General features: G+C 41.1%; 3 protein-coding genes across 5 annotated transcripts in view; 2 read left to right on the top strand and 1 right to left on the bottom strand.

The window, feature by feature from the left end:
- Positions 1–27,420, bottom strand: part of LOC143343716 (zwei Ig domain protein zig-8) — a 391,356-nt gene that overhangs the window by 83,265 nt on the left and 280,671 nt on the right. The gene's annotated exons all lie outside the window — the stretch shown is intronic.
- On the top strand, positions 16,496–21,162 carry LOC143343691 (fatty-acid amide hydrolase 2-B-like). 2 transcript variants are annotated; one of them, XM_076768846.1, is made up of 10 exons: positions 16,496–16,697; positions 16,775–16,947; positions 17,213–17,432; positions 17,706–17,923; positions 18,153–18,264; positions 18,732–19,030; positions 19,249–19,347; positions 19,523–19,690; positions 19,763–19,945; positions 20,379–21,162. In XM_076768846.1, the coding sequence occupies exons 2-10, from the start codon at positions 16,780–16,782 to the stop codon at positions 20,469–20,471; spliced, it is 1,560 nt and encodes a 519-aa protein (XP_076624961.1). In that variant the 5' UTR covers positions 16,496–16,697; positions 16,775–16,779; the 3' UTR covers positions 20,472–21,162. The 2 variants fall into 2 exon arrangements, with proteins under 2 accessions (XP_076624961.1, XP_076624969.1); XM_076768854.1 differs by having other exon boundaries at positions 16,496–16,947.
- LOC143343704 (fatty-acid amide hydrolase 2-B-like) lies at positions 23,417–27,162 on the top strand. The gene is made up of 9 exons (XM_076768868.1): positions 23,417–23,882; positions 24,017–24,236; positions 24,524–24,741; positions 25,075–25,186; positions 25,273–25,571; positions 25,647–25,745; positions 25,875–26,042; positions 26,122–26,304; positions 26,390–27,162. Exons 1-9 carry the CDS (start codon positions 23,715–23,717, stop codon positions 26,480–26,482), a joined length of 1,560 nt encoding a protein of 519 aa, XP_076624983.1. The 5' UTR covers positions 23,417–23,714; the 3' UTR covers positions 26,483–27,162.

Raw genomic sequence — 27,420 nt, 5'->3', positions numbered from 1 at the left:
AATCCATGGACGGTGGATCAACCGAAACGACGAACGAAAAAAGGGGAGGGTGGGGGACGGGGGTGATACATGGGTTTGAAATTCATCCATTGAAACTCGCGCGTGGTGTTCGTTACAATGGACAGGAAGCATTCCCACGTTCTAATAACAGCAGCCAGGCGGTACGTTCCGGTTACGTAGATCGGGTGGAAATTAAAGGAATATAAATAACGATAATCGGTAGCCGGCTAGTCGCGCGGAAATTGGACTGCGGGTAATCACTCTATAACAACGCCTGTCCAAATGTGATTTTCAGTCGCAGCATTGTCCGGAATTAACCCATTTTATCGAGCGGCGTTCGATGACAGAACGAACGGACAGATGAACTTCAGCGGAGAGAAAATAGGCTGTTGGCCAGAGTGGACGAATGGGTGGCGAGCGGGGGTGGACGGTTGGCGACCGTCTCTCGACCGCAAATAACGTGAAATATTTGAAATAATTGTCGACGGAAATTAATTAAAATACCGCGAGACCGGACTGCGACGGCGAAATGCATTAATCGTTGGACGAAACAAAAGCGTCCGCCCCTCTATGCCGGCCCCCCCTCTGACAGTTTACATCTTCCGCTCGCGGAGTGGAATTAAAAAATGCGGTTGACAACAGAGGGTAGTTTATAAATCGTCGTGCTTGTTCGCTCGTGGCATCGGAATACGTTATTGCGGATACTGCGGCGAATGTAATGCATCGTACCGCGACACTAAGAAGTTTACAAATTGCGACTCAATGGTTTTAAAACTCGTTGCAATTTATTACGCAGAAACTTATTAGGATTCCTGTTCAGTTTCAATAGTAATGGCATTATCGTAGCAATTACCTAACACCATCAGGTGCTTTTTATTTTCCATACAATTCCTCTTTTGTTTCTTATTTTAACGCAGTTTCATGTCTACATTACATGATACAAAAAGTTTCCTGCATCGATTACATTCATTCAAGAAGGAGAATATTAATCAATAATGGAAGGGAAAAGCCTCGTTTCCTCAATTTTTCAATTACTTTGATCCCTTGGTTACCCAGCAATATCCATTGCCATAACACATATTAATTTGCACACGGATCGACGTTACCTTCTTTAACGGAGCACGATTCCACGCAATTAACCGTTCTGCCGGATCTATATTCAGTCATTATCGTGGAAAAAGACTCTGACAAACTCGATTCCATTTACAATCGCGGACGCGCAGAATAATAACGATCAAGATTAATCGTTCCCGCGCGAGGCGTAAAAACCTCGAACGTAGAGATTTTCATTTTCCGATTAATCCCGAATTAACCGACTCGATCAATAGTTTAATCGATGATGGATGCTTTTTGTGAACACCGATCGCTGGTTACGGAATAGTGAATTAACAGGGGACAGGTGGTGTCTCTATATGGGTTCATGGATCGTAAACAATGCGATGGCAATTGATTGAAAATACCGCGAGATTACACGGGAGGCTGAAAGCTGTCGAGCGTTCGCCTATAAAGATTTTACAGTCGATCGATTCCGTGCGATACATGCCCGCGTGAATTCATTACGCGTTCATTACGAGTATTTATGCAAATTTCGGGACGTCTGTAATCGAGTTCCATCGATCGGTTACCGACAAAGCCGCCCGTCGTTTCCGGTTTGATCGTTCGAAACGCGCTCGAAGCATCGGCCATTGCGGGAACAGACGTTCCTCGTGCTTTCGACGAACCTGATAATCGTTTCCACAACGCGGGTACAATCGCGTCGAAACTTTCGCCCCCCCCCCCCCCGCCCCCCTCGTCCCCAACATAAATAATTCTTAATTGGATTCCGGGACGGGAAGGGATGTAGGCGGTTATTGGCTCCCGCGTGTACAATTATCGGGCCACTCGATTCAACGGAAGATTGCGCGCTATCCGTTCGTTTTGTCAATAAGTTTGTCCCGGTGGAAGAAAAATTGTCACGTCCGCGGGTTCGAAATAGAGGATTTCTCCGCGTCGCGAACAAACTCCGCCGGCGTTTCCATGATTTTCCACATCGTCGAACAAACAGTGCCGTTCGACTGCCAAGAAATAATTTATCCGATTAGTTTCTCCGTTTAGCCGGCTCGACGAAGAGCCAATTTTATCGCGAGGACTGTTTCAACCGTGTCGGAAGTTCAAGGGTTCCCCGGCTAAGCCAGTTTCCTAGTTTGCCTTTAGAAAATGGCGAATGGGATTGTACGCGGGATATCGATTGTTGTTTGCGAGCAGTCGAACGAAATTAGTCAGTATTACCGAAAGCCTTACGGGAATACGAAGATTAGGGAATGGTTACGTTGGCAACGCGGAGCTATACTGTTATGCACGGTAGGTCGTTGATCACGTTTTAGCATCAACGGCCTCGATTTATAATGACAAAAAAGGGAGCAAGACTTGAAGTTAATGAAATAAAGAGACATTGTTCGTGGCATAGTTCTCGCGAGCGATGTTGCGAGCACAGTGTAGAGTGTTTGTATCGTTGCGTCTGCTCGCGACAATCACCCACTGGGAACAAGTCTTATGCACAAACGAATTTCTGCGGGTGTCTGAAGCAGACTCGGAATCCAGTTTCCGGTTACGCGAACGCGGTGAAGTCGGTTCATTAGTTATAAAATATTGACGTATCTAACGAAGGAATTCTTCCTCTGCAAGGATGCTTCAGACTCGGGAACAATTTTAAACTTGCAAAATATTGGAAATGCGATTTTAAGAAATCGACGTCAGCGAAAACGAACGACGGTGATATTTTTAAATCCTACTTGTAAAATTCGTCGAAGCCCGTTCGCGATCGTTCGTATTCGAGCTCGAACGATTTTAAACTCGGAAAATATTGGAAACGTAATTGCAAGGAATCGACAGCAGTAAAAATGAAACGTGCGAATCTATCGGGGGAACGATAATGTTTTTCAGCCTCCCGCCCTCTGCTTGGTACGTGAAATTTGTCGTATTTCGAGCGAGAGGACCGTTTTGCGTTCCCGACGGGACTAATTCGACTTCTGCTCGAGTCTGACTATTATGTATTTTACACACCGGCGCGAAAATTAACTCCGACTGAGGCGTTTAATTGACGGAAATGGATGTGTCTATTGACAGAGGGTTACAATTTCGTTCTGCGCGACTGTAAAGTCGTTTCTCGTCATTTACTTTCGCCTGAAAGTTCCAGGCTTCCCTCGTCCGCGAAGCCAGAGCGTCTGGTAACGTTGCGGAATCCTTAGGGCTGCATTGCGGAGCCGAGGTGTAACCTTTGCACTTTCGACGAACCCTTTGTACGGCTGCAGGCGAGGAGGGGCTCCCTTGTTGCGCGATGTAACGCGGGTCGCGGGATACGGTGAATTCAAATTGTTTTTACGCAGAGGGATGAAAATTCGACGGTGAAGCGACGCGACGGAAATTTTGATCTGCCTTGTTTGCGAACGCGCGCCGCATACCGAAATATCTCCTCTGTGGGCTTAAAGCCTGCGAATTCGTAGAAAATAAATGTTGAAATTCGAATTTCGTGCGAAATAACTTTGCGCTCGATACCCGGTAACAAAATGTTTTTACGTCGTTGGGAGCATTTTTCGGGCACGAACGAAACGCTAGTGAAAACGCGCGAGAATTATATTTAATCCGTTACGTCGCCTCGTGACAAGATTTTTATTTTATATTATTAGATGAACGATATAATTACGTTGAAAGTATTTATATTCTACGGTAATCCCTCTCAAAGGTTCGCTGGGTACTATTGGTTTGTACCACGGGTTCTAGAATTGTTCAGAAGTCAAGATGAACAATATGGAGGGAAAAAGTGACAAACGTTAGCGTGGGACCACTGTACCGAGCTATCTACTTGAACTTGCTAAGTGTTCGGGTGTTCGTAGATGGTAATCTAGGCACTGGTTGTGGCAACTAAATTGTCAGCGATTTTGCCGAGTCGCTAGTTCGGATGCCACCAATCGATGCGTTAACATCTCCGCTCGGGCGATTTAGCTAACAATGACTCGTCTTACACGAAGCTAATTGCATGTCCAATTGTTACATCGCGAGTGAAACTCGAGCGATTTCGAGAATCCTCGATCTACGTCACTACGAACGCGCCTTTATTCGTTTTTTAACTGTATCCAATTCCAAAAAAATTACACGCACTATACTTTACAGCGATCAAATTTAAATAATATAGAACAGGTAAAATAATATGGATTTCCTTTGGAATACGGATATCAATAATTGTATTTAACATTTGACCACGCACAAACGATATTCTAACCGAGGATCGAAACCTCGTGCTTTCCATGCCGCCAAACAACAATATTATGTCGAAACAAGCAACGACGAAAGCTCTCCGCCACTTTCCTCGTCGTCGTGCGTCCCATAATGCATTCCTGTTTCAAAGTTTTGCCCCGTTTTCCGGCCGCGCCACGGTCAACGCTTTCCAAACTTTTCCATTCCGTTCCCTCGCTTCCTTTTCGACTTACGTTCGTTCTGAATGTTCGTTTTCTCCACGGCCACTCCATTACGTTCCATTACCGGTGCTCGAAAACGCTGGTCAGTCGATCGTCGACGTCACATTTTCTCTTAGGCTCGCTGCACACGAGCAACACGCGCCTCTTTCCAATAGCAATGCGGTACAATTTTCGATCGATGCTATTTTATCGCTAATTTACCGTTAATTTTTATTTTTTGATTTCCATTCGATTAAACAAGGAAAAATGAAATCGGTATCTTCGTTGGTTTCTAAGAAAACAGTTTGCAACGCTTTGTTTAAACCACAAATAAATATGCAAGGGGATGATTCTGCGTGTAAAAAACAGTAAAAGTTGTTCATCGAAAAAGTCCACATCGTTCATCCAGAACGCGTAGAACACAGCGGGACTTGGACACAGGTGCAAGTAGAAAAACTGGTTAATGGTCAGACGCGCCAGGGATTCGATCAACCACGTATCCGACAAATATACAAATTCAGTTATCTCGACAACGAAGCCCTAAAAGGAAAACTGTTACTCTTTTCTCACGCCTTGTTTTCACAGGTAGAATCGGTCCTTGTATATATAGGGTGATTCCAGAATTTAAGACAATTCGAAGCCCTTTTCTAAACGAAGATACAAAAATTACAAAGAGGAACAAGTTGAATTTCCCATGTGCAGCCATATTTTGAAGTCGTAATATTTTTGTTTCGTTTAATAAAAAAAAATATACAGCCAATCGAGACTTGTGTGCAGCGGTCTTCGTCGATCAGCCACAGCGAAGGCTTCGTTAATCGATTTACTGGGTCGATTTTAATCGCATCGAGCCTCTCCCAGGTATCCGCGTCGAGTTGCTTTTCGACGGGCGTTTTCTAGAGCACGTAATTAGAGGCGATCCACGGAGCGTGCGATTCAAAGATGGGAACAAAAGGCGTGGAGGCGATCGCGGCGCGGAAAGCGGCGTCTAATGGCCAATAAAGATGCCGTGATGTCGAGTAATTCTAGTAAAACGAGGGAGCGGTGTTGGCAAATCGTTCGACCAAGGTAGCCTGCCTGGCCAATCCTTTCTCTAAACAAGGCTGACTTCGTCACGGATAACAAAATGGAACCGAGTTTCACGGTGGACAAACAGTATACCACAATGCTAGAGCATTAAAAGAATAAAGTTGAAACTCGCCAAATAAAAAAAACTTCTATACGAGGCGAAGGAATTCTGAATTGAAGAGGAAGAGAATTTCCCTTCCACATTCTTGCACGTCGCAAATTAGCGGCAGATCGTACAAAAGCTGTGTATTTCTCTTGTCAGTCCCATTACTAGTCACGGGTTATTATCTCTTCCAACTAAACCGGCGCCACCTTTTTCCTCCCACGTTTCGTACGCTCCCAACCCAGTCCCTGGTCAGCCACCGAAACGCCAGGGACACCGTTTGGTTATTCAATTCCGGGAGCCGAGCGGATGGAACTGGTCCGCCGTATGGAAAGTATTTTGTCTCGTCCCGAGCGCGATAAACCCGTCCGCGATCGCGACGATCCCAGTAAAAAGGAAAAGACGAGTTATCGTTACCTCGTCTCTCCACCTTTTCCCTTTCCAAACGCAAACACGCTGGATTCCTGCGGGTTTTATGATAATATTTGTTAAACCGCTTTTACCCCGAACAAGCTAGGAAGCTGGAGGACCTCCCTCGAGGAAACGCTTGTCCTCGATGCGTTATCGATTCGAGCACCAGGAATATCTTTGTCTTCGTCGTTGTTTCGGTACATCTGTTGTATATTTGCTCCATGATTCTTTACGCGAATGGGAAAGTACGCTCTTACGTGTAACACGCTAACCCTATCGATTTAATTGAGTATTTCTTCAGAAAGAAATGAAAATATTACCGTTTTGAGGGATCGAAACAAAATCTTGATCCTTCCGAGCGTTAGCTGCAATTATAGTTATTCACGATAACAGTAGCTGTAATGGAACATTGCAGTTCAATCTCAAACCAATCTCTGTATCAGTCAGTCGAATGGATCGTGTTGCATTTACCAAATTGAATGGACGTTGTTAACGAACGGGTAGTATCCTTCAATGGTATTCATTATACAAACGTCGAAAAAAGATGATACGTAGTTCCGAGAACGAAAGTAACAATTTACGAATTCCTAGAAATCTTTTGTAACGCGATATTCGCTCGACGATATCGATGTTCGAAAATCGATAGTTGACGATGTTTTAAGCGACTCGTTATTATCGTAAATAATCAAGAATAACCAAGAATAGAAATCAAACGCGCGAAATGGGTAGGTTTGTCGCTCGTAAGCGATGTTATGCTACGCTCTCGAGAGCCATGAAGGTAAATTGATGTTCTACTAAATAGCATAATCACGACGCGACGTCGAAAGCGGAATGCGACACTTACGCACGAACAATTGCTCGTGAAAGTTTCGCGAGAATTGGATGGAATTTGCGACGTTAAGAACGCGCGTTACTCGAGTTTCTCGTCGTTTCTGGAACACGTTCGGAAACAGTAACGAGCGTCTGAACGCAGAACTTCCCCGTGTGAGCTTTTGTGCGCGACCATAACGCAAGATTCGTCCGACTCGCAAGCTGCGAATCGTGTCGCTTCGAACAACGCATTCCTAGCTTCTCGTCGTACAAAGAAACGGAAACCCATTGTCCGCGAAATTAAAAACAGTTACGATTACGATCGGTTGAAACGCGAGTGTCCTTCAAACGGTCCAAAAAAGAGAATATTGTAACGCGTAACCCAACTACAGTGCTTTTGATGGCGGGCACAGCGAGCAGAAACAATGTTGTTCTCGTGTTTTTGAAAGATGAACGTCAAAGCCGGAAAGAATCGAATTGGATTCTGCAAAACTTCAGATCTACCGGAAGCTGCCAGCCCATCTCTTCGCAATGTAATTACTAGAGATTGCAAGCACGAGTAAAATAACTCTGCAACTTCCGTGAAAATACGGCAATTCGCGAAGTTTATCGTTTCTGCAATGTTATATTTCGTTTCCCCTTAAAATTATTCAGGCTGTTGCAAAGTGGATGGACAGGTTTAACGACGAATAAAGTCAAGCAATATCGTTGATCATTCAATTATGTTGGAAATGGTTTTATGCGCGAAACAAAGGTTTAAGGGCTACATAAAATAATATAAAGCCACGGTAATTGTACGATCAATATTAAATAAAGCAACGTTCATTTTAATTCCATGCCAATGCGTGCTTCAGCATCTCCGCGGAATAAATAAAAGTGGGTCTTGAAAAGTCAGTCAAGAGAGAACTTCTGGAAATAGAATTTGAGAGAATGAATAAAAGATGCAATTGTATGTATTGTGAAAAAAGGTATTTCCCGATTCGTTTTGCTTTACGCGTAGACCCTCGCTTTATCGTTCTTCGAAATTTCTTATATGCCGGGGCATTTTATTTGTCGCGGCAAAGATATCGTTATTCAAATTCAAATATGTTCGACGGGAGCTCGCCGCGAAATATGGAAATGATGAGACGCGAATATCTGGCTCGGTTTCCTTCCGCGAAACTGTCCTGGTTTTACTTTCGGGGCTATCCGGTTGAAACTAACGGACCGTAGAATCACCGGTAACGACATTAGTGTACAATTATGACGACCAATCTATGAGTCATCGAGTTTCGAAGTGCAAGAGTGAATTAACCGCATGGGTTGGCTCCGCTGGCACGCTTCCGAACTTCCCGCTACACGTTGCTCGACGAAACTCCGATAATTCACGATCACCTCATTGACAATAATACGCTACCGGTCTGCTCGACGCACGAGGCGCCACTTTAAAAACTTTCACCCTGTCTTTCGCTAGACTATATCTACATACGAAGTGATAAAAACAAGGAATATGATCACAGATCTCTGACCAGACATTATAGAATTTTTTCCCCGAAAGTACGTAGGATTTCGGGGATATGTGTATTCACCAAAAATAATTGTAATTGACCCCTGCAGCTAAAAATAATTTTTCCAGAACGATTTGAAATTTTTACTTTTCGCTGAAAAATTTAGGCCTGTCGATTTTTCTTAAAAATTGGTTTTTCATTTCTAAGAAATTTGGTTGGCGTTGTACAAAAATGTTGGCTAATACTTTCTTGTAGGTGTCTATGAGCTCTACTTCTAAACTAAATTTCAATGGAATCGCTTGACTATTGTAGGAGTTGTGGTCATTTGAAAATTGGACCATTTTTATGGGGTTTTCATTTTACAGGTTTAAGGAACAATTTTACAAATTTTCTTCGGATCTCTACATATTCTTCATTAAAATACGCGTTGTTTGTCTTTTGAAACATTAAAATCCTCCAATCCGTTCAGAAGTTATGATGTTTTAAATACACCCATGAAATTTCAGGGAAACATATCAATGTATGGTCAGACATTATATTTTCGGTAAGGAATTTTTTTCTCGAAAATGGTTAGGATTTCGAGGGTATATCTGCTCACCAAAACTGATTGTAATTGACCCCTGTAACCGAAAATAATTTTTTCAAAATGATTTGAAATTTTTTAATTTCGACAAAAAAATTTTTCCACCTTCTATTATAGTTGTTCGGATAAAATGCCCATTTCGAAACACACTGTCCTTTTGTAATTCCTGTTCCCTAAAGGTGCGCCCGTCCCATGGAAGTCGTAACAAGTACGCACAATGGGCACGAGCTACGCGCGTGCACGACGCAAACAATTCTCGTCGTCCAAACAAGCTGCAAACGTCCTTTTCATTTGGGAGCAGAGTCTGCAGGCGTGGGCGTTATCTTTGCAGAAACGGGTCGTCGGTCGGCGAGGATCGAAAGGGAGGCGGGTCGTGACAATGGTACATGCTCCATCCGTTTCGTATCGCGTCCGCGTTCGATACGAATCTTCCGGGCTCCTTTTCACCGGAGCCGGGTTCCTTTCGACGCGTATAATAAACGTGGTCGATCGAGCGTCTGTCGACGCGAACTCCGTCTCACGTGCAACGTGCAACAACGAGCGGCGTAACATCCACGGGCGCCGCACGTGTCTAGCGTGTTCGACGGTGTGTCCGTGCGTCAACCCGGGGGGCATTATGCGAGTCTGAATAGCGTTTTCGCCGGTGCGACGAGCGGCCAGCGTGAAAAACGGTGTCAACGACAGCCCGGCGAAAGCGCGCTCTCGATCGAGCGGAAATAACGAGCGAAAAATCGCTGACCCTCTTTGACCTTTACCCCGTACAGATCCTTTCTTCCTTCCCGCTATTTTTCTTTTCTTCGATTCCAAACCCCCCGAATTTCTCCGGGTAGAAGCGTTGGTAATTTATTAATGTACTCGTCTAACGACTATAAAGCGTACGATCGATTTCACTCGAACTGGTAAACCGACGAAAGCTCGTGCGATGAAAGAAGTTGGTGATTGGTCGAGTACTCGCGAGAGAGCTGTAGATCGAGCATAGCCCTCTGTCGGCGAGCTCAGGAGGCTGACGAGTCCAGAATAGAACTACCGGATGGAATTTGAACCGGACTTCGAGCGCTTCGAAGTGGATATGCATTGTAAACGATTGATTGATATTGCAGTATCGATAGTCCGTCATGCTTCAATCAACTCCATCCTGTTTCGTTTAGACAGCTACTCGTTGCTTAGTCTTCCGCGTTGTTCCATTGTTTATATCGAGTACTAGGCTGGAGTTAATTAAAAATTCTATGAATGCTTGTTTGCGAAGTCGTACACCGACGCTGCTTATTAACAGTCGAATCAGTCACTGCAAACTAAAGGTACGGCGGATTCTCGCTTCATGCAGTTACTTAATTACCCGAAGCGAAGTTCATTATTCCTGGAGTACCCCACGTAATAAGGTGTCGCAACGAGCAAAATAACGTCGTTGCTTTGATCGAAAGTCCCATTTAAAACGTACATCGGCGTCGAGCGTTCGGTTCGCATCGGTGGCGAGCGGAAATGGAAATTTTAACGAAGATCCATGAAGGCCACGGGGTTCTCTTGCTCTTCCCATTGCGGCTCATTATCGCGTATTGGGTAACGCTTTGAGCGTGTCCGTTAACGAAAGCTTTTAAACGCTCGGCCGCCCGTCGGATTAGAATTTATACGGGAAGAACGGATCGGAACAATAATGCATCGCGGGAATTTCGCAGTTGTGGCATCGGTGAATCGCGTAACCGGGAAATCGGGAGGTTGGTCGAGGTTAAAATTTCAGTTCGCGGACCGCCGATGCGCGCTGCTGTGGTTCCCTGCGTGGGAGGATCGAACAAAAGGGCGATGGAAGCGACAGAGTCTGTCGCTGTAGACGCTGACGCTATGCTACGAGTATTATAGACGAGGATTCGACAAACCACACCGACGAGCAAAAGTTAGACGACCGTATTTGTCGGTATGAAATTTAAGACGGTCGATTCTCCGTAGAGGAAGGAGGTTTATTAAATAAATAAATTTCTCTATGAAACAAGTGGGGTGTAATCGTCTACGTAGAACAGAAAATAAGTAACTATTACCGAGGATCAGACAAACGTGCAAAGCGTTTTAAACCATCCAGAAGAAACCAGCTTCGTTAAAATTCACGCCGGCAGCCAAGTATACAATTAACGCGAAAGGTATTCTCTAACCTGTTTTTCGAATATGCGCAATTTTAGTCACGCGGGAATACCGTGAAACATTACACGTTGTTTCTCGCGAGACCTTTAATATTAGATTTTATCTACATCGAAAAATGTTTAAGAGAAATAGCATCGCGATACTGCAACGTTTCATCTCGAGCACCGGCCGGAGCGTTAAATCCCGTCGAGCAAGAAACAATTTTAGGGATTTCCATTAGGTCGTGCGGCAACCAAATTGCACAATTCTGGCCCCGAAGCTGAAAGAAGCGGCCAGCTTTCGAGGCTCCGCGACCCATTATAATATGCTCCGCCAGTGGCGGTATTACATCCGAGCTTTTAATATCATTGTCTCGCTGACCCGGCGATTCGAGTGTTTCCCCGGGTGCTTCCGGTCAAAATTAAAATCTGCTTTGTGCGGGCAATTTCGCGCGTACGGGTTACAAGCCAACGGTCTTAGAGCCTCGACTGCGGATAATAGCTTCTGAAGAAATTCGTTCCGCTTCTAGTCGTATCTCTCGCTTTCTTCGTCTCTTCTCTCATTATCGTCTGAACAAAGCCCCCGTTTAAACGCTAGTCGCAACATCTGCCAGCGTACGTACAGGAAGCTACTTCGCGGAGGGATGAGAAGCTAACACGGCAGCCACGAAGCTCGGCTCCACCCTTTCGCGCGGCACCACTAATTAAAAGCAGTTCCCTTGATCACGCATCGTGCAGTTCGCGCGATTGCAAGGCTTTCCCAGAGTTTTCGAGGCACCGAACTTGCCGGATATAATACTCAGTTTTGTCGCGATACGCTCGTTGCTCCCGGGACAAATTAGCGCGAACCCACGAGTTTCGCCGGAAACTATTTATTCTGTCGTTTCAAAAAACCTTTTATTAACTTCATCCAGGTCGACGAGGCCCTGGGAATATCCGTAAACGAAATAATTCTATTTTAAAACGATCGAATACGTCGAGTGTCCCAAATTTTGCATATTTGGAAATTTATAATACCCACCATTCGTCACTGTTGCATCGAGATTAACGTCGAAAGCTGAAACGTTACTGAAACAAGCTTCGTTCGGGTCAAGACTTTGCGACGAGTTAGCAAAGGACGCAGTATCGCTCCGTGCAGCACCGTGGAATACGATTTGCCAGGAGTCAGAGGCGATAAACATCTCAGGGAAGTAAATCAACGAATTACATCGCTTTGCCGAAAAAAGAGGATATTTAATTTAACAGTAAACGCGCTCCGTGACGAAGCCCTGTCGAGATAGACCGGCGCGATGGGACGTTTAATCTCCATCGGAAGCAGCAAAGTCTTCGAGAACTGTTTTCATTTCAAACTTTCGGAGGCTGAATGCCAGACACTTGCCAGATTTTACTTCCGAGTGAATTTCGCGTTAATACAAGATACCTCGTGATTACAGTGAGCGCGGAATACCCTCGAAGCTGCGAAGAACTTTCAGTAGCACCACGGAGGAAGATATAACAATTTTTTGCGTCAAATATTTCTGCGGATCCAGAAAGATAAGTTACAAAAAACTGTTAGTGAACATTCTGATAAAGCAATCGGTAATATAAAAATTAAAAAGTTCGATCTATCTTTTGGTTAATCTAACAAATTTTTTAATATATATTATTAAGAGTTTGAGGTGTTAGAGTTCGTTCCAATTTTTTAAAATGTATCTTGCTGCAAGTTTGATAAGTCGTAACGAAATTGTCATTGTCTTTTTAACTATCGTTATATTATTTGTCAACGTGATCTGGAATTGCGTTAAAGCTGCCATCCGAATTGATTTTCTGAATATTACATCGCGCAATCGGACACAATAATGCAACGGATTAGTGAAACTACGGTGTGGCTGTTTCGCGGCCAGTTTACCGTGTATTAAGTCACTTAATTAATATCCAATGTTCCCGGAAATGCGCAACACACGCGGCGTGCTCGTATCGCGATTGCAAGGTGTCCCTTCGCGCAGATTGAAGAGGAGCATAAACAGAATCCAAAGGAGCCTTGAACGTTTCATGCAGCGAGCTTCGTTGAATGCGTCTCCACGTACCTTACAATTCTCCCCATCAGACTCGAGGTGATAGGTTACATCAGTTGGTAATTAACGTGCTCGGTGCTCGACGTAAAAGCGACGCTCGACACGGGGACCTTGACACAACGAAGAAGGGAGAATCGAGTTACGCATACATGTTGCTAATTCGTTTATGTAAGTGATTTGCAAATCAACGTAGCTCGACGATGTCGTGTGCGAGAAATTCGATAACGTTCGACTGTTCGGCGCTATCGACCAACAGGCGACGCATAATCATCCAAAATACGCAAATTAATCGGTGTTATTAACGTTAACATAAGACACTGATTTTTTGTCTCCAAAAATTATTTCATTCAAACTGCACGAACTCTAACAGTAACTTTAATATTCATTGCCTGCCTCGTTTAATAACTATTACAAATTGTTAAAGGAAGTAAAAGCTTTCTAAATATCGAATTTAATTTATTCTTCTGATATTACTCACGAACTTTGTACAAACACGAATCAAGTAAAACAACAAGACAAATATCTTCATCATTAAATTACTTTTACTTCGTTATACAAACGAAGGTTTGTCTTTTGAAAGCATCGTTATCTTCCAGGCACTGTCTCTCTGTGTCTCGGAACCGAACATTTTAAAGCGTCGACTTCTCCTATCGTCTCGGCGAAAGTTTCAGCTTACAGAATGAAAAGTTGGCTTCGAGTAAATTTCAAATAATACTTCGTCGTGAAAATACGCGGGCGATTCTTCGCGAAGCAAGGTGTTTCTGCGTTCCCTCGCGCAGGTTATCGAATATGGAACTGTCGACGAAGCACGAAGTTTCCAGCGGTGCAAGTGGTTCGAGTCAGCCAATACGGCGCCGTTGTAGCCACGCCAGTGAAACAAGTCAACTTAATGTCCGACCATGAGGGAGACTCGTCCGCTCCCAGAAGTTGCGCTTTGTCACTGTCACTCGTGTATCAGATATTTAGAAGTTGTTAACGACCGACTATCCACCAAAATTTTATCGTTTCCTCCGGCGTCGTGGCAGCTCTTCGACGATGCAGTCATGCATAACGTAGGAACGCGGGTAAACAAAAGGGGGACAAAAATGGGGAGACCGAAGAAGTTTGACAAACAAAGAACAGAACGACCAGACTTCCGCGTTGAATTCTTTTGCGTATTAAATAGGATTTCTCTCTTTTCCATAGGATGACAAAGAGGAATCTCTGGCCTTTGTCGGGACGCGAATGCTCGGAATGTTTTACAATTATTCTGGTTCAACGATTTTTCTGGAATGTCGTTCCGCGAGCTCAGCTAGACTTCGAAAAGCGTAAATAATTGGAGATACAACACGCACGGGCATACATATAGATTACAATTTTATTTATATTTTAAGTTCCACTTGCTGTTGAATAGAGAGAACATCGTTTTCTTTGAAGAATTTCTTTTCGATCTTGTTGCAATAACGGCTAAACCCGCACGATTCCGTGCCTCGAACGCAGTAATAACGACGATTCCGGTAACGATTATTCCCCATTAATTAACAGATGAAATCAGGCGAACGACGCGCAATATCCGCTCGGCCGCGAAAGTAATCCGCGAGGAGGCGGAGGCGGCGTCGTTATAAACTTTTACGCGGTCGTAAACCGAGAAATGGAGTGACACGGGAGAAGTTGGTTAGAAAGAGCGAGGGGGTTGCAACAGGAAGCCCGTGGATATTGCAAATTTGCGGGTCACGCGGAAAAAGCATTCGCGGGCACGCTTCGGGCCGCGAGGTATGAAATATTCAGGCGTCTCAGAAAATATCGCGCGTTTTAGTCACTTTGCTTCCGGGTTATTTTCACCCTATTTACCCAATTGAAGCGCCCACGATGCAAAAGTATACTCTAACGCGTCAAATTGAAATATTCGGGGAATAGAAATAATTCTCCATTCATTGCACGCCCATTTAAAATTATGATTATCAAGGATGGTCGTCGTGAAAATTGGGTGGATAGTTAACGTGGTCGTTGACGGGGACCACGATGCTTGGATAGTTATTTTATAAGCGATAGTCCGGGGTTGGCTACCGCGCAATAAAGAGTTAATAAAGGTTAGAAATGGCTAGTTTATAGGTGACCGTTATTCAGTCGTTAACGATTCCTTGGTGTTCGGAACGCGTTCGGCTTTTCGCCATTTTTCCAACTCTCCTCGGGTTTTTATTTTATTTCCGTCGGTGCGAGACGACTGCCGCGGTATTAAATGCCTCGTAATTACAGCTACGAACGTACCGCCGACCGGTCTATTTTGCGCGTTCCCTGATAAAAGGGACTCGTTATAAGAAAATCGAAGCTTTTCTGGAATATCGTCGGTCGGCGCCGATAAAGGCAACGGGCGCGAAAGAGGGCAAGAAAATTAAAATAACAAAGGAAACAATTAAACGGAATCTGTCGTAACGGTGTATCGGAGGCAGGGAAACAATTTCAGGAAACAGATAAAACCGGATACGAGAGATTGATTCCGCTCGAGCGACGATCGAAATTTATCTTGGCGTTTTAATCGGTCTAGGAACCATATCAAATTTTATACGATATTCCGATTTTCTTTTAATGAATTAATTAGTGTAAATCCATTTATACATTCTCCAGAATAAACCTGTTTTCTGATATTATTCACAGTCTTATGAGACACAAACAATGGTGGGGATGACCCACGCCATGTGGCCATAGTGTAAATCCGTTATATTAAATTGCTTCTCGAGGCTATATTATCATTTTTAGGCACGTTATATCTATTCTTCCGCCTGATATCTGAACTTGTATCCCGTTTCTAAAGTAAGAACGACTGTAACTTACTAACACTTACCGATAACTTTTTCTACGAATTTGACAGTTTATTTAGAGATTACTAGTACCAAGGTTACGACGCTCCGAGTTACATTATCGAGCAATTTATATCACTTTTTACAAACCAGAAGAACGTCAAATTCAAATGATGTTATTTATCCTCTCTAAAAACTGATCGTAAAACGATAGTACCAGCTAAAAAGAAAATATCGTACATAAGTGGAGTTAACTATTTATGAACGTATAGAAATACATTTTTGGAACAATTTCTTTTCCTGTGATTTCACTGTAATAGATCCTATATTGGCAGCGTTATCTTTCTTATTGATTATTAGTAAAATCAACCTGATAATACAATCTTAAATTAAGAATTTAGATTGTACATCGAATAAAAATTTTATTTAAGCTTTTCCTCGGGCTCTCGTTCGTCAGAAGGTGAATGTAAAAAAATTCCTCAATAATTTTAATTTAAACCACAATATAAACGAACGTTACGTTTACAGAGTTTAAAAATGAATCTAAAATTTGTATTAGTTATTCTCGTATGAAATTTATTCAACTCTGGTCTCTGACCTTCCGACCCTGCATTGATAATCGCCGGCATTATGTACGATTAGGTAAAAACTAATCGCTCGGCAAAGCCAAATCAGTCTGTTTCTATATTTGAAAGAGAGAAGATGTACTCAATGGACCGTGATTTTTATGTTTAAACCGAGTAATTGGTCAGAACGATGAAATGAGTGACATAACGGGCAGAGAAATTGTGGAATTTACCGTTCAAACGGACCGTACAAGAAGATTCTGCTTCTCTTCTTAAAAAACAGAAACGGAAACAGAAACGGTGGGCACTTTTTTAAAACTGGTTTAGAAACGTGTCGCCCGGAATAGAAATTTAAAAACTAGTATTCTTTGTAACAGGAAAAATGTTTTTGTTCTACCTGATCGTTATCGTTGCGAATGTGCTGCGTTTCATACTTCGCCCACTGTTCAATTATATTCATAGTAATGAACCGTTGAGAGTACCACCGATCACGCATCCTCTGTTAAAAGTTACCGCGACCACATTAGCCAGAAGGATCAGACACGGACAAGTGAGTGCACACGTTTTATTGATCGTTTAACCGTGCAAGTCATGCTATTACGACCCCTGTTGTTTTACTATTAAACACAGAATTATCTAATAAAGAAAAAAGAATTGTTTTTCATTTTATCTTGGAACGTAGAATCGTCGCTTACGAAATTGTCCACCTGTGGTAAATCACATTCGCGTATAAATACAGTAGCGCAGGTTTACTTCGTTAGACAGTTTTTGCAATGAAATAAATGTACATTTTGTTTGAACGTACGGTGGAATAGCTTTCTAGCCAGACCGTGGTGGAAGTATACATTCAGCGTATTAAGGAGGTGAATCCTATCCTGAATGCAGTGATAGAGGAACGATTCGAAGCGGCTATAAATGATGCGAAAATTTGCGACGAAAATCTGAAAACAGGGAACGTTATCCCTGCTATTCTGGAAAGAGAGAAACCGCTTTATGGAGTACCAGTCTCCATCAAGGAATCCTGTGCCCTCGAAGGTAATAAGCTTCCTATAAAAACTGTGACAAACCGAGTCAAGCTTGACCCATTGGAAATTAATTTTTACTCTAAGAGGAAACTTTAGGTCAGAAAAGATATATAGTAATATTAATAATCAATTTCGTTCCCTTTTGGATTACGATTACAAGCGATAGAACAATAATAGAACCTACTATTTGGAGAAACTAGAAGCCCCCCTTTTCTCTTCTATTTGTCTTCGAGAAAGCAGCTTGTAATTCTTTATTTGGTCCACGTGGTTTGTTCGAAATCAGGATTGAGTTACACGGGCGGCAGCTTGTCGAGAAAAGGAGTGAAAGCCTCGAAAGACGGATCAGCAGTGGAATTACTAAAGAACGCTGGAGCTATTCCTCTGTGCGTCACCAATACGCCCGAACAGTGCTCGGGATATCATTCCGCGAATTTCCTTCATGGCACGACAAGAAATCCATACGACACGAGGAAATCGGCGGGGGGATCCTCGGGTGGGGAGGTAATAACCAAAGTCGTGAAAAAGTACAGTAATTCTCGCTTTCAGGTCCGAACTTTTACCATTGGTACACTGTTGATGTTTATTATCACGAGCGATCCACAAATTTTTATGCGGTCAGCGATTTATTTTCGCTCGATTCGGTTTATGCGATCCGAAAGCGTGAACTATCACGATTTTTATTAACGAAAAAATCAATGTTCAGATTCGAAGCGAATATTGCTTATTGCAGGGCGCGTTGATCGGCGCTGGGGCATCGATACTTGGGCTTGGTTCGGATCTGTTGGGGTCGATTAGGGTACCCAGCCTCTTCAATGGTATTTTTGGTCACAAACCTACACCAGGTACCTCGAAAAGCTTATAAATTTCTCTCAGCACGTGCCTCGTAGAATTAAAAACAAATCAATTTTGCACAAAATATATATTCGTTGGACATTTATATTTTAATCAAATCGCGTTTATTCCAATTCAAGGGAATGTTTTAATCATCTGAATTAATGAATCACTGAATTAAATATTATTTTACTAACTAATCCTGTTATATGTTGAGCGAAGGAATATTATTTTCGTTAAATATAATTGGACCTACATTCTCTAACAGTGTAACTTCCCGTTGAAATTTTATTCACGACCAACGAGTACAAATTTTATATTCGTTCGTTAGCCAGCTTCTGCCCGCGACTCCGTACGCTCGAATGTCGGTTTAAAAAAATCCGCTAATGAATTTTTAAAACCCAAAGCCGATGAATGGGAACGCAAACGAAAGTTAGTTTACGAACGAGTCTGATATTCGTCCGTCTCTGTCTCGCAGGAATTATTCCTAATCGCGGGCATATTCCGGATTTCAAAAACACATCGTTGGAATATATGTTCGCTTACGGTCCCATGGCGAGATACACGGAAGATCTTTACTTGGCTATGAGAGTGCTGAGTTTCGAGTGCGAAACACCATTGCGTTTGAAAGAGTACGTGGACTTGGAAACTCTACGAGTGTTTTACGCAAACAATATCGATAGCAACTGTTGCTTTGGTTCGACCACGTCGGACATAAAACAAGCGATTAAAACGGCCACGTGTTATCTGTCGCAGAAAGGTGCACGCGTAGAACAGGTATTAACGTTTAAGAAAATCAGTATATTTCGTAGAATCTTGATTCTAAAGAGATTCGTGCATATAATAGAATTTTATATCTGGAAATGGTCGAATTGTTTCCATGTGTTTCCTGTACTGCTATTGGAAAAGTAGCGCGCTGATATTTTCTTTATTTCTCGGGCAATAAAGTGCAGAACTTTACGATATTGCATACTCAGTGCTGGTTTCTATTGCAGTTGTCGCAGGAGTGGGTACGCGATTCGATCCTCTACGTGCTATTCACTTTTCTGGCAGACGACGTGCCTCAAGTGCTTCTGGATCCTAAACAGCCCGACGTAACGCTAGCATTATAATATTTTTATCATAGCGATCTACGTGAATAACTTTAATCAAGATTTCCTGACGTCAATTTAAAAACTTAATAGTTACTTTCTCTTTGGAAGAAAATAAAATTTAGTTTGATAGTATATTAGTCCGCGTATGAAGTATAAATAATAAAATTCCCCGCAGAAAAAGACGAGGGCGAGTCTCGAAAATTTAAAGGCGATGTTTGGCTTATCGAACTTCACGATTTGGCCTATCAGCTTCCAACTGCTGGTGGACAATCGTGGATTTTGTACACCCGCGGAAAAAGATAATATAACATCGTTGACGGACAACATGCGTCAGAAAATCAACGTACGTGTGCAATTTTTAACTAACATCGATATTTCTTTGGAGAACTTTCGTGACCCACTAATGTGCTTACAGAAACTGTTAGGTAACGACGGAGTGTTTATACTTCCCACGTATCCCCAAGCGACAACGGTGCCGGAATTAATTTTCCTTCAATCCTTTTTTAATAAATATTGCGCGATCTGTAACGCGTTGCAATTACCATCGACCCATGTTCCAATGGGATTGAACAACGACGGTTTACCAATTGGGTTTCAGGTAATCAATCATCGAAAAAATATTTTTTCCATTATCCACTGGGTTATCGGTTGATACCGGGTATCCAATTATGCTCGGAATAAATAAATCACTACGTAATCGCAAGTAATTTGGAACTATCTTTATATATAATATACATATATAATAACATAAATTAACGTTAAGCTTCTTTAAAGATGCTGGCACACGTGTACGCCTATTTTTAAAATTATCTTTCAAATTAAGTTTCCCAAAAATATTACACGATTATACGAAAATTAATACAAACTTTTGTTCATTTCTGACAAAATAACTCGCCTCTGAAGAGGTTTGATTATGGCACTTGATGCTTTCACGAATGTTTTTCTACTATCTGAATAATATTTCGATCGTTTCATTTACCATACTCGTAGTATTCTACAGGGTGACAAAATTGTGGGGAATTGTGTTTCAGGTGATAGCGGCGTCTTATCAGGACCGACTTTGCTTAGCAGTGGCTAGGGAATTGGAAAAGGCCTTCGGGGGTTGGATACCTCCCACCAGTTGAATATTAGTTTCATTGATAAGGATTCTTCGTATTCTATCTTTACCAAAAATCATTACTTGTATTATATCGTTGTTGTTACTAACTAAACCTATCTGTATATTTAAACTTCGCGTAGATAAGTCATCTAAAATACAGTACGTGGGTGGACAAAAACATTGGAACGTGACGATTAATGATTTGTTTTATATATTTATTCTTTATTTATTCGACGTCTTTATTGCTCGAAAGAAAAGATACAGAAATTTTAAAAGAACGACAATATTTGGTAGAAACAGTAAAAAACGAAGTTCAACGATAAGACAGCTCTTTTGATTTGCATTATCTTAAAGGTTACAGAATAATATCTGAGAATATTTGGAATATCTCAGTTTCTTTCGAAGAAGCGTCATGCGTGTTTGTGTTATTCATTTTGAAAGAAACAAGGAAATGATTCGCATTTTCTACGCTTGACAAGCAAGTGCCCGGTGACCTATGGTCGGCAGTTTATACAGGAAAGTGAGCCCGGCAATAGTGAAAGAAGTGGTAGAGGAAACCTCAACGAAGCGAAACGACGAGCCAAAATGAAATATCGTTTTGTACATGCTACTAAAAGTGTTACATAGTGGCTATTCCACGGTAATAAGTACGAAACAAAATAAAGCTATTATTATTTGCGCGGTCGTTTGTGAAATAAACTGAGAAATAACAGGTTTATCGTGTATATATATTACCACATCGCTGAGAAATAATCGCGTGGACTAATCGAAGCATTCATTAATCCTTTTATAATAATAAATTTTGTTACAGTTTTTAATTAAAATTATAAAATTTCATATATCGAACTGTTATTTCTAAAGTCAGAGAAGTTTTTCTTTGTATAAACGTTATTCTTTTACATAGTTGTAGAGATTATACGAAACTATGTTAAATTAACTTTACTTTCACGTTTTATCAATCATTTTAACCGTTTAATGGTGTATTCAATTTATTTCTGTTTCAATTAAACCGGAGGTAAAGTGAAATGGGCTTTGTGAAATTTTCATTCTGCTTTAATAGAGAGTTTTGTTTTGTAATTTGAAATAAATTTATAATTTTGTTATCTTCAGAATGGTCAGTATCTATAGATGAAAAACAAACCAATATTCTGCTTTATATGTAATTTTTATTTTTCTCTAAATTTATAAATTAAATTCTTTCCATTACTTTCTTGCAAACAAGTTGTAATGCATTTTTTATAAACTCGTATTAAATAAAAGTACGAAAAACAATGGTTTCATTTAAAAAATAAATGAAAGTTTATACTGCACTTGCATTGCTGCCCCAACAAATACAGTTGTGGTATCAAAAGATTGTCCTCGATGCGAGGTTCAACTTTTTTCTCAATGAATCGATTGTACCTTCTCTTAGAAAAGAGCTACAGCTTGTCCCAGTTTCCAGAATCACCCTAAATAATATTCTTTTGTTTAGTTATGAGAGCTCATGGACCTCTAGAGGAATCTCGACCATAGTTTCTGCAAAACTGGCGTATGGATTTCCAATGGACAATCGGGGATAGTCCTCAATATGGAATTAAACATTCTCTTGAATGAATTTATTGTACCTCTCCTTTAGAACCATTTTTCATATAGACATAGACTGACGGGGAAATTTAATAAAAAGATACTCTAATTTTCCTAATCATCAAAAAAGTTTAATTGTAAATTGTTATGAAGCATAACCTTTTTCTCGAATTATTTAAGTATTAAGTGATTATTCCAGCCTTCTATTCTGCTTTGCAAATAGTCTAACGTCCAGATATTGCTTAATATTTATATATTTAAATCACCACTGCACATAAATATGCAACACGGAATAGTCTGTCGATAGCATATTGGCTAAATGAGAAAAATGATTCCTAATTCGTCAATTCATTAGAAGAACTGGTATATACGAGTCTATTCTTCAATGCCATGAAAACACTAATTAGCATAACTGGTTGATGTTTTCAAGACACGCAAGCAAGGACACCGAATATATTAAATAGTTACCAAATGTTACCGCATTGATAAAATAGCTTGAAACTATTACATATAGATATAGATATATAGATATTAGTATAAATTTTGTTAGAAAAATAAATTATAAAGAGATATTCTTTTCCTATCGATATTAATTAATACGTAGTTATGAAAAGTTATAGTTATTTACTTTCGTCTTCGCTGCTAACATTTAATATTTCGTTGCCAACCTCACCTTCAAACGCTGTTTCTTGGTTCGATTATGTGATTATGCTGATTATTTGTACTGTCCTTGTGCAAATAAAAGATTCTTCACACATTCGAGTAGCATAAAATTCTTAGAATTCTTTTGATCTAAGACTGGCCTATAGAGCACGTAAATTCGATCGTGTTACATCGCTGTTCGAACAATCCGGTTTGTTGAATACGTCATCTTTATTATTTATTTTTTTATTCCTTTCTTATTTGATATTCTACACTTGACATGATTTTCTTTTTTACTGCTTCCAAGGCTAGGTTTATAACATATAATTGTATTAAACACGTTTCAGTGACTGTTGTGTTTTATAGACGTAACTGGTGATATTTAAAGTTCGTCTTCCGTTTTGCAGATTATTAATAACAGCGCAAGGTTTCATACAATCGATAGTTAATGATTTTTTCATCGCGTGGCATCAATGTGTCTGTTACGTCGTCGTGACAGATATATCTGAATCTCAGGATAGGTCACAAAATTCGCATTTTGGCGGATTGTTGAATCTCGAGGCACTCGAACGAACTCGTACGGCTAAATTTCGTGCATTCTTGCATAAATACACTCGTAAAGATGTAACGAAGCGTACACGAAATTGAATTGTCATTTCCAAAAAAAAAATTTCATCATCGAGTCGCTGAACATACTTTGTACGCTCTGACCTCTCGATACTGCATCTGGAATCGTTGATACTTGCAATGGATCCGTAAAAGACTGGTCGCTGGCGAAACAAAGCCAGTGTACCCTCGCGTGCGAGACGGAGAAGTTGCGTCACTCGGTTCGCATTTTTCTCTCTAATAAGATTCACCGAGCATAGAGAAGAGACGAGACACGTGACCATAGAGGAATAGTTGGATTTAGGATTCGATCGTATCGACTTGTCGTCGAGCGTAGCAAGTTTACGACTTGTCGCGGTCTGAGAAACACGGATGGTGTGTGCTGTGTTCACCTAGCTTGAAGACGCGTGGATCGAAAGTGAACTTTCGGGATTTGGGACACTAGATAGCAGGCAAAATGATTATTGCTAACACTATAATCGCCTCTGGGCACCTATTGCACTTTATTCTCCGCCCTCTGATCTATCTTGCTCGCATCAGGAGACGACCGAGCATACCATCGGTCAGGAATCCTCTGTTAAAAGTCAGCGCGACCACGTTAGCCAGGAGGATCAGAAACGGAGAAGTAGGTTCAGGTTAAATCATTCTGCTGTTAGAAAACAGATCAAAAGTTCCAGGCGTCAGCTATTTAGAAACATTATGAAATCATTTAAATTGTAACCGTAATATATGTTATGTAACTGCTTTGAATTGTTAAAGCTTACTAGTCAGACCGTAGTGGAAGCATATATAGGGCGTATTAAGGAAGTGAATCCTTTCTTAAATGCAGTGGTGGAGGAACGATTCGAGGCGGCTGTAAACGACGCGAAAATTTGCGACGAAAATCTGAAGTCTGGAAACGTTACTGCCGCTACTTTGGAAGTTGAGAAACCGCTTTACGGAGTGCCAATAACTGTCAAGGAATCCTGTTCCCTCGAAGGTGAAACGCATCCATTAAAGATACATTAAGCCCCTTGGACTCTGCGATAAACGCATTTCATTTCGTGTCTTGAACAATGGAACTTCAGTGGTGGACAGTGGTGGATACATAATAACAAATGGAGTTCGTGTAATCGTTATAGCCATTTTCTGTTTCGATAATTAACTCGAGATTTAGGAACACGATTAAGAAGTTTACATATTTATATTTGTATTCGATTTTAAGATGTGTTTCTACGTGTTAAAATTGTTGAACTTTGGTTTGACTTTAGAATTTTGTAAAATTAGGATTGAGTTTGACGGGTGGCACCAAGGCGAGGAGAGGAATGAAAGCTGCGAAAGATGGGGCAGCGGTAGAAATGCTAAAGAATGCGGGAGCTATTCCTCTATGCGTTACCAACACCCCCGAATTGTGTACGGGACTTCACAGTACGAATTTCCTTCATGGCTCGACGAAAAATCCATACGATACGAGGAAATCGCCAGGAGGATCGTCGGGCGGCGAGGTAATAACTATACCTGCGTACAATAGTACAATATGTACAATAATCCTCGCTTTTAAGCCCAATCTTCACCCCGGACTCAAGAGCAGCAATTATAATTCCCTACCTATCAGAGATTCCTTTTGGTCACGGATGGATTTGGACAAAATTTATTCACAAATAGCAAATTAAGTTTTTAAATGTTGGTCTCAAGAATCTGGTAATAGATGTAATTTACGAATGAATTTCAAGTTTGTATTGTTTGGGAATATAATTCAGCTCGAAATGAAAATTTTAGTGCTTGAAATCTATCTTAAAAATTTTCCCAAAATGTTATTCAGCAAATTCTCGTTGCAGGGTGCGTTAATTGGCGCAGGAGCGTCGATACTCGGGATCGGTTCGGACATATTGGGATCCATAAGACTGCCAAGTTTTTTCAATGGTATTTTTGGTCACAAACCTACACCAGGTACACGTGTCCTCTGTTAGCCAAGGTTTAGGTTCTCGAATAGCTCGGCGTTCCGATCGAATAAGATGGATTGATTTGATTCACAGGCGTTATTCCTAGCGAAGGACATTTCGTAGACTCCAGAAATACGCCGTTGGAATATTTGTTTACGTTCGGTCCGATGGCGAGGTACGTCGAAGACCTTCATTTGGCTATGAAAGTGTTGTCCGCCAAGTGTGAGAGACCCTTAAACTTGGACGAGCCGGTGGACTTGAAAAATCTTCGAGTGTTTTACGTGAAGAACATCAAAAGTTTCTGCGGCATAAGATCAACCACGTCGGATATAAGACGATCGATCAAAGAAGCGATACAACACATGGCTGTGAAAGGTGCAAGCATTCACCGGGTAATAATTTTACAGAAGCTTCAGTGAATCGTAGAAAAAAAACCGTAACGATACAAAAGCTGGTTTGTTTTGCAGTTATCGCAAGAATGGGTAGAGAATTCGCTCATGTACATGCTATCTAGTTTCCTAGACGGGAATTTTCCAGACATATTGGTGGACTGTCATCACCCTGACGTAACGTTCACGCTATAATTTCGTTATTTCGTAGTGGTGCAGATGAAACAAATTATAGAATAGAGTCACGAGTAATTTATTTCTCAAAATTAAATCAAATTCATTTGTAATTGATATCATTTTGTACAGAGAAGGATGAAACGAGTGGTCGAGTGCTTGAAAGCATTCTTTGGCCTCTCGAACTTCACGCTTCACGTCACCTTTTTCGCATTATTGGGGGAGTATCATGGATTCCTGCCCCGTTCGAAAGCGAAACATTACGAGGAAATGAAGGAGAACATGCGTCAAAGGATCAACGTACTGAATATTACATTTCATCCAATAGACACTCGTGTCCCGTTTACTGATCTTTTGTGACTCGTTGATGCCTTTGCAGAAGTTGCTCGGCGACGACGGAGTGTTTATATGTCCCACGTATCCTCACACGTCGCTTTGGCCAGAATTAGCTGTTTTCGAAATAGATTCGGTTAATTATTGCGCGATTTCCAATGTGTTGAAATTACCGTCGACCCATGTTCCAATGGGACTGAACAAGGACGGAATGCCTATTGGATTTCAGGTAATTATTAACTGAAGAATTATTGGTAGTTTGTAATTCACTAGACGTATACTAGGTGAGAAATTTGGAAAAAATTGTGCTTCAGGTGATGGCTGGATACGATCAGGACCGTCTGTGTTTAGCGGTGGCCAGGGAGTTGGAAAAGGTCTTTGGTGGGTGGGTGCCTCCTGCCAGCTGAATATCTATTTCCTGGACCCTAATTCTTCAGTCAGATCTTTATTAATACAGTACATGTATTACATCGACTGTTGATCATCATGGTTATTCTATTGAAAACTGCTGTCTTTTTAAAGTAAGGTAACCTTTCACGTATCTTTAACAAGGGATAACTATTATCATTCTTTGAACGTATTTTAAAACAGTAATTTAAAACAATTGTGTAATTGCAAAATGCTTGATAGATTTCTAAAGTAGATGCTGCATTCTCTATTATAACGAGGCTATCGTGTTAGATTATTAAATTCATTTTGATTGCCGAGTGTAAAACCATTCATTAAAGATTTTACATTCACGGCGTATTATATTGCACGAATTTCAGAGAAATTCGATCGTTTTAATTATAGCAGGAAGTATACGAAAAACATACTTCATCTGAAATTACTATAGAGGGATGCCTCGCAAAATTTTAACGAGGTGAACTCGAAAGTTCCTGCAAAATCTATCTAACGAGAAATTTGTTAGGAACAAAACCACAAATATTAACTGACGCAACGCCGATATTTTTACTAATAAAGATTTAGTGAAATTTTATCCACGTATTGTTGTGGATTTTAATATTGTTTGTATTTGTTAACGATTAAGTTGTATCGCATTGTGTAGGAATAAATGGAAATAGGCAGTTGTTAATTGTTCTGGCAACGAACGGTGTTGTTCGAGAGCTCCTGAAACTTCGAAATAATTGGAACGTGTCGTTATTTTCTGTAAGTAGGTATTAATTAGTTTTATTATATCGTATGGTCGAGGAGTACAGTTCTGGCAGTAATTCTGAAAATATAGTATTAAAGTAACGCGTAGATAAAACGATAACGACCATATAGATTTAACAATGTGCAAAATTTGAAGCAAATTCATGGTGACTGAAGGAGAGAGGAGTTGATCGTTTTTGAATAGGGTCCT

The sequence above is a fragment of the Colletes latitarsis genome, chromosome 1 (assembly GCF_051014445.1).
Source record: "Colletes latitarsis isolate SP2378_abdomen chromosome 1, iyColLati1, whole genome shotgun sequence".
Taxonomy (NCBI): domain Eukaryota; kingdom Metazoa; phylum Arthropoda; class Insecta; order Hymenoptera; family Colletidae; genus Colletes; species Colletes latitarsis.
Note: the sequence above shows the minus strand (reverse complement) of the source record. Positions and strands in the feature narration are given on the sequence as shown.

Bases quoted from the DNA above. Each gene is read 5' to 3' on its own strand.
- LOC143343691 (XM_076768846.1), top strand. From the start codon at position 16,780: ATGTTTTTGTTCTACCTGATCGTTATCGTTGCGAATGTGCTGCGTTTC. The intron at 17,433-17,705 runs GTAATAAGCTTC...GTTCGAAATCAG, and splicing joins GGAATCCTGTGCCCTCGAAG to GATTGAGTTACACGGGCGGC. The intron at 18,265-18,731 runs GTACCTCGAAAA...TCTGTCTCGCAG, and splicing joins TGGTCACAAACCTACACCAG to GAATTATTCCTAATCGCGGG.
- LOC143343704 (XM_076768868.1), top strand. From the start codon at position 23,715: ATGATTATTGCTAACACTATAATCGCCTCTGGGCACCTATTGCACTTT. The intron at 25,572-25,646 runs GTAATAATTTTA...TTTGTTTTGCAG, and splicing joins AAGGTGCAAGCATTCACCGG to TTATCGCAAGAATGGGTAGA. The intron at 26,305-26,389 runs GTAATTATTAAC...ATTGTGCTTCAG, and splicing joins GAATGCCTATTGGATTTCAG to GTGATGGCTGGATACGATCA.